The sequence below is a fragment of the Geospiza fortis genome, unplaced genomic scaffold (assembly GCF_000277835.1).
Source record: "Geospiza fortis unplaced genomic scaffold, GeoFor_1.0 scaffold317, whole genome shotgun sequence".
NCBI lineage: Eukaryota > Metazoa > Chordata > Aves > Passeriformes > Thraupidae > Geospiza > Geospiza fortis.
The window spans coordinates 2,213,078-2,220,344 of NW_005054398.1; the positions used below are offsets into that span (position 1 = coordinate 2,213,078).

General features: G+C 50.1%; 1 protein-coding gene across 1 annotated transcript; it reads left to right on the forward strand.

Annotated features, from left to right (window-relative positions):
* Nucleotides 1–3,474, forward strand: NR2E3 (nuclear receptor subfamily 2 group E member 3). The gene is made up of 8 exons (XM_005425891.1): nucleotides 1–58; nucleotides 1,111–1,261; nucleotides 1,943–2,046; nucleotides 2,128–2,376; nucleotides 2,466–2,647; nucleotides 2,854–3,085; nucleotides 3,161–3,266; nucleotides 3,342–3,474. The coding sequence occupies exons 1-8, from the start codon at nucleotides 1–3 to the stop codon at nucleotides 3,472–3,474; spliced, it is 1,215 nt and encodes a 404-aa protein (XP_005425948.1).
* Nucleotides 3,475–7,267: the final 3,793 nt, after the last annotated feature.

Below are 7,267 nucleotides of genomic sequence, written 5' to 3' on the forward strand. Positions count from 1 at the left end.
ATGGCTGCGTCCCCGGCGGGGTCGGTGGTGAGCGCCGGGCTGGATGAGAGTCCCACGGGTAAGAGGCGGCTCCGCTGCACTGGGTGACTCGGGGGGACACGGGATTTTCTCTGGGATGGCCGGGCCCCCACTGTGCTCACTCCCCGAGATGCCTGGAGGTCCTCTTCAGTATCCTCTGGGATACTTGGAATCCCCATAGTGATCAATCACCAGGTTACTTGGGGTCCTCCACTGCAGCTTTTCTCTGAAATGCCTGGGATCATCATGGCCTTCTTCTGGATGCCTTTGGTCTCCCTCGTGGTCCTTCCCTGAGATACCTGGGGGTCCCTATTATGGTTCATCTCCAAGACACTCAGTGTCCTCATCATAATTGTTTGGGATATTTGGGTTCTCCACTGCCAACCTTTTCCAGAATGGCTGGGCTTCTCCTCGTGGTCCTTATCCTGGGTGCCCAGGGTCCCCACCATGGTCTGCTGGGATGCCTGGGGTCTTCAGCTGCCATCCTTCTCCAAGATGCTGAGTTCCCATCATGGTCCTTCCCTAGGCCAGGATGCCTGCAGTGCCTGACCCTCTCCATGGTCCTCATTTGTGTTTGCTCTCCGGGATCCCTGAGGCCCCCAGCTGTGCCCCTGCTCCAGGATCCTGGGGTCCCCTGTAAAAACCCTCTCCTGGATACCCTTGGTCCCTGGCCCTTCACCAGGATCCCCACAGTTCCCTGCTGTGATTCTCTCTGGGGTGTCCCATGTCCCCAGAGCTGTGTCTTCAGGACTCCTCCCATCCCTGATTGCAGCCCTTCCTGGGATTCTTAGTCCCTTTCCTGGGATGCCTGGTGTCCCCATACATAAGAACACCATTTCCTCCATTTTTTAATTTTCAAAATTCCTGTGAGAGCCCGTCCTGCATCGCTCTGTGTGCTGGGCTGTGGGAAGATGCTGAACCCTGCGTGCAGTCCCTGAGGTGTCTGTCCCCATCCATGTCCCTGGGCTGAACCAGCAGAGACAGGAGCCCCCCCATCTCCAGGATGCTGGGAGGCAGTAGGGGCTGGTGGGTGGGACAAGGGATATTGGGATGCCCAGAGTCAACCCAGATGTGACAGTTCCCCTCCCACAGGGCTGAGCCCAGCCCCTGGGAAGGAGCTGAGCCCGGTGCTGCTGTGCAAGGTGTGCGGGGACACCAGCAGTGGGAAGCACTACGGCATCTACGCCTGCAATGGCTGCAGCGGCTTCTTCAAGCGCAGCGTCCGCAGGAAGCTCATCTACAGGTGGGAACAGGGGGTCCCCAGGGGCAGGGAAGGGGGGCACAGAGGGGCAGCCAGGGGGGCAGGGACCCTGCGGATGGACATCCAGGGGGGCGAGAACCAGGGTCCCATGGACAGACACCATAGGGGAAAGGACACCCCACAGGGCAGGGACCCCAGGAATGGCCAGCCAGGGTGTCAGGGATCCAGGGGATGGACACAGTGGGGCAGGAGTGGGGGGAACGGGCACCCACCAGGGAAAGGATGGACACCCTGTGGGACAGGAGCCTTGCAGATGGACACCCAGCAGGACAGGGAGCTTGGGGCAGGCCCCCAGTGGGGTAGGGTACCCTGGGATGGACACTCAGCAGGCCAGGGACCCCAGGGCATGGGCAATGGCTGGGGCAGAGACCCAGGGGGACTTAAAACCACTCAGGGGACAGGCGTGCAGGGGGAGGGGCACCTGTGGAGAGGGTGTCCAGAGCCCCCTGATGGGGCCAAAACCCCCATCAAGGCAGAGCATTCACCAGGACAGGGCACCCCCCAGGGACACGGCACCTCTTGGGGACAGGGTACCCACGGTAGTGGGGCACTTGGAGGGTGGAGGGAACCCATGGGGGGAGACATGGTACCTATGGGGGAGGATGCTCCTTGGGGACAGGAGCCACCTGAGGGGCTGCAGCCATATGCCACCTCTCCCCATAGGTGCCAGGCAGGGACAGGGCTGTGCCCAGTGGACAAGGCTCACCGCAACCAGTGCCAGGCCTGCCGGCTCAAGAAGTGCCTGCAGGCTGGCATGAACAAGGATGGTAAGATGGGGGGGACACACAGTGACAAACAGCAGGGGGGACAGTGGGGTGGCCGGTGCTGATGCCGCCTTGTCTGCACAGCCGTGCAGAACGAGCGCCAGCCCCGCAGCACAGCCCAGGTCCAGCTGGACAGCATCCAGCTGGATGCTGAGCTGCCCCCTGAGCACGTGGCCACCACATGTGAGGTCCCCCCATCAACCTGTCCGGCTCCTCGTGGCCCCGGTGCCACTGTCACCCCGGGTCCCCGAGCGCCCACACCGCCCACCAACCATCGCTTCATGGCCAGCCTGATGACAGCTGAGACCTGCGCCAAGCTGGAGCCCGAGGAGGGTGGGTGGCTGCCAGTGCAGAGGGGGCTGGGTGGGGGGTGGATGTCCCCACGGTGTGGTGCCAACCATTGTCCTGTTCCACCCCTGCAGCTGATGAGACAGTGGATGTGACGGGCAGCGAGCCGGAGCGGGCGGCGGGCGAGTACCAGGTGGCGCCGTACCCGGCAGCCAGCCCTGAAAACATCTATGAGACCTCAGCACGTCTCCTCTTCATGGCCGTGAAATGGGCCAAGAACCTGCCCGTCTTCTCCAACCTGCCCTTCCGTGACCAGGTGGGGTTGGCAATCTCCATGAGGAATTGGGGATCTGCCTATGGGGCAACAGGAACCCCCAAAAATGTAGCAGCCAGTTGGAGCATATCCACAGCATTCTTAGGGTTCCTCTGCAGATGCTCGTCAGCCCAGCCAGATGTGGTGGCTACAGGTCCTGGAGACTTTGGGGGTGACAGGGGTTTTGGGGTTCCCCCTGCTCTCCCCAGGTGATCCTGCTGGAGGAAGCATGGAGTGAGCTGTTCCTGCTCTGTGCCATCCAGTGGTCCATGCCCCTGGAGAGCTGCCCGCTCCTGGCTGTCCCTGAGCCGGGCCCTGGGAAGCTGCTGCCGGCCACCCTGGACGTGCGGGCGCTGCAGGAGACCCTTGGCCGCTTCAAGGCGCTGGCTGTTGACCCCACAGAATTTGCCTGCATGAAGGCCGTGGTGCTCTTCAAACCAGGTGAGGCCACCCCCAGCAGCCACCACTGGCCATCCCCATGTCCCTCTCCAGCCTGTCACCCCGTTGTCCCTGCAGAGACCCGTGGCCTGAAGGACCCTGAGCAGGTGGAGAACCTGCAGGACCAGTCACAGGTGATGCTGGGCCAGCACAACCGTTCCCACTACCCCGGGCAACCCGTCAGGTACCGCTGTCCCTACCTCCTCACGGGTGACACCAGGGTGGGACAGCCCCCCATGGCCCCTGCTCCATCCCCCAGGTTTGGGAAGCTGCTGCTGCTCCTCCCAGCGCTGCGCTTCATCTCCTCGGAGCGCGTGGAGCTGCTCTTCTTCCGCCGCACCATCGGCAACACCCCCATGGAGAAGCTGCTGTGTGACATGTTCAAGAACTGAACCCCCTTCCTGCTGTCACCTGGCTTGTTTGTCACCCTGCGCTGGCACCCTGTCACCCCCAGCCTGGGGCTCCTCAGCCTGGGCTCTGAAGGTGCCCATGGTCCCGTCTCCGGGGCAATGTCCAGGACTGTGGAATGCTGCAGGCGGCTGGGAGGTGGGAGCACCTTCCCTGGGGGATGTCCCCAGGTGAATGCCCAGGGCACTGGCACCACCTCACTGGGTCCATCTCCATGGTGTCCCAAATGCTGGAGGAACCCAGGCAGAGGCACCTTGGCACCATGAGGAGCTACTGCCACCCAAGGGGCAGCCTCAGGGTCACCAACCCAGGCATGATCCAACCTGGCGCGACATCAGCCAGGGTGACAACAGCCAAGGGTGGTGCCAGCCCGGCAGTGACACCAGCCCAGGGGTGACACTCGCCATAGGTGGTGACACCTGGGGGTGACACCAGACTGGGACAGCCTCAGGTTGACCCCAGGCCAGGGGTGACCCCAGCCCGGGTGACACGCGGTGACAGAGCCTTGTCCCTGCGTTCCGGGGTCTCCCACTTGTGTCCCCCATTTTATACTCGGAATAAAGAGAGTTTTGCAGCCAGAGTCCCTGTGCCAATGACTTGGGTCCCCTTGGATGGGGGACTGGGGGGACCAGCTGAATGTTAATAACCCAAATAGGAATAAATAAAAATCAATACTCTGAATATAAGTACCTTGAAAATAAATTATTGGAACAGAAATAAACTAAATATAAGTAAAATTAGTATAAAAAATCTGAATTAAATAATCAATATAAGGAATAGAAAAATAGGAATAAAAATAAAATGAAAATAAATTACCTGAAATTATCCGAATATAAAAAAGATAAATATAAATAATATGTTTGGAAATATTAGATTAGAAAGAATCTGAACAAAATAATTTAAATAGAAATGTAATGAAACTAAATAAACTGAAATATTCTGAATAGAAAATAACTGAAAAAAAACCTATCTTAATTTAAGTAGATGAATATGAATAATCTGACTGGATAAAATGGGAATTAAATAGTAAAAAACACAAATAAAATGAAATTAAATAATCTTAATAGAAATCAAATGCATGTAAATTATTGGAATATAAATATCTGCTTTGAAGTCTCCTTAAATAGTCTGAATAGAAAGAAAATAAAACTACATAATCTGAAATAATATCAATAGAAATAAATTGAGAATAAACAAACTGCATATTAATAAGAGAACCATAATGAATCTAATTAGAAATCAACCAAATTAAATTATGTGGACAGAATTAAAATGAAATAATCTGAATAGAAATAAATTGAAAATAAATCATCTGAATATGAACAGTCTACCTAAAACTAATCTATAGAAATAATCTGAATAATCCAATAGAAATCTAATAGAAATAATTGGAAATTATCTGAATACAGAAAAATTGAAAAATTGTCTAATTATAAGTAAAATAAAAATTATCTGATTAACATAATTTGTATATAAAAATCTGTATATACATAAATAAAAACAATGTGAATAACAAGTAAAACAGAAATTCTGTGCACATAAATAATGAGGATGTGAACAACCAGCATTAAACGATCCAAAGGGAAGTGATCTGGAGCCCTGGCTCCTCATCCCAGCTCCTCCCTCCACATGACCGGGATTGGGAAAATCCACAACTTCACAACCCCATGGAACAAATGGAACAAGCCCCAGACCCCTGGGACGTGGGCAGGGGGTGGCAGGAACGATGTCCCACTGGGAATTCTTGGCCTTTGCAGAATGACACTTTTATTTGTCCGTTTTTGTCAGTTTGTACAAGGTTCCGAGCGCGGGCGACGCGGGATAATATATCCTCTTACATACACACTCTGTTTAGTTTACAAGCAGCGACTTTATAAATTACTTAGAAAACTTTCCGTGAAAAATAACAATAATTCCCCTCGCAGCCCTCCAGTAGTCAGTACATTCAGCCCTCTGGAAAACCCTCTGGGACCCCAAATCCTGCCAGGGAAGGGCTGGGAAGGAGCGGGGGAGCTGCCGGGGGAAGGGGAGCCTGGAACACGCCACATTGTCCCTCCAGTCCTGCTCACTCCTGCCACAGCTGGATTTCATATATGTATATATTTCTTTCACACGTGTTTTTCTTTATACATAGAACCACAAATATATTATATATATATAAAGAAACATATTTTCTATATATTCTATATATATTCCATAGATTTATCCATGTCAAGAAGTCTATTTTCTTTATATATAGAATATCTTATATATTTATATATAAAGAAGTATATAAAGGAAATTAGTTATATATTTCCTTATGTATATATTTTACATATTTCTATATATAAGGAAGTATATATAAAGGAGACATGTACTATATATAAGAAATAGAAAATACACAAATGTATTTAGTCTTAATATTATTTTATGTATTTTTTAATTATACAGAGAATATTTATCCTTTTGTGTGCATATTTTCTTTATATATAGAATATCTTATATATTTATATATAAAGAAGTATATAAAGGAAATTAGTTATATATTTCCTTATGTATATATTTTACATATTTCTATATATAAGGAAGTATATATAAAGGAGACATGTACTATATATAAAGAAAATAGACTTCTTGACATGGATAAATCTATGGAATATATATAGAATATATATATTATTATATATGTTCTTTATATATATAAATATCACTTAAATATATTTTCCTTATATAGAGATTAAATATATATATAAGGAAAATAAATATATCCTGAAAGAAATGAGACACATATACATATATATACACACACACAGAGATATACACATACATAAATACACACACATGTATATGTGTGTATGTATATATGTATGTATATGTATTTATATGTATATATATATGTACATATATATTTGCCCCAGTCAGATCTGACATCCCTGCTCTCATCCCACAGGGATGAGAAACCTGAGGACGAGGCTGGACCCTTCACTCATGCCCAGGATCTCCTCCCCTGGGGCCATTTATTTTAAGGGCAATTCTGGGGTTTTTAGCTCAAGAGGCTCAGAAGGCTGGTTTGGCACCAAGCACTCGGATGCTCCCAGCAATTCCCAGCTCCCAGAGAATTTGGGATGGCTCCCCAGGAGTTTCCACTGTTGTGGTCACCAGCTGCCTTCCCAGTGCATCCGTGTCCGTCCCCAAAGCCCTGTTTTCCCCTCTGGGACAGGGAAAATCCCATTTTCCCCCATGGATGGGGGTGATTGACTTGGTCTTGCTCCACTCCCAAGATGCAGCGCCGAGGCCAATGCTGTTCCCACTCTCCCTGCAGCATCCGTCACTTCCCCCGTTGGAAAAAAATTAAAGATAACATGAAAAAAAGTCAAATTTCAAATATCAAATAAAAAAATTACCCCAATAAATAAACCATCCCTGGAAAGGGCAGGGGGAGAGGGGACCGAGGAGCAGCTCAGCCAAATCCAGTCATGCCGGGAAAAGACAAAACACTCAGCAAAACTCAATTTTTTGCTATTTCCCCCATTTTTGGTGGCATTTCAGGAAAGGATAAGCCCCAGCCCACCTAGGAGGACAGATCCAGCCTTTGTAAATCTACTTATTGCCCTGGGGCTCCTGATTTTGCCTTTCCAGAGGTTTTCTGGTACCTGGAGCTTCTCCACGTGCCACTGAGGATGATGATGAGACTGGGGAGGGATTACAAGCAGAGAAGCTGAGTCAGTAACTAGCATCATTAATTAGTCCTATGATGGGTTATGATGGTCTAATTACACCTCCAGGGATTTCCTGCTG

Bases quoted from the DNA above. Each gene is read 5' to 3' on its own strand.
- NR2E3 (XM_005425891.1), top strand. From the start codon at position 1: ATGGCTGCGTCCCCGGCGGGGTCGGTGGTGAGCGCCGGGCTGGATGAG. The intron at 2,047-2,127 runs GTAAGATGGGGG...TTGTCTGCACAG, and splicing joins GGCTGGCATGAACAAGGATG to CCGTGCAGAACGAGCGCCAG. The intron at 2,648-2,853 runs GTGGGGTTGGCA...TGCTCTCCCCAG, and splicing joins ACCTGCCCTTCCGTGACCAG to GTGATCCTGCTGGAGGAAGC.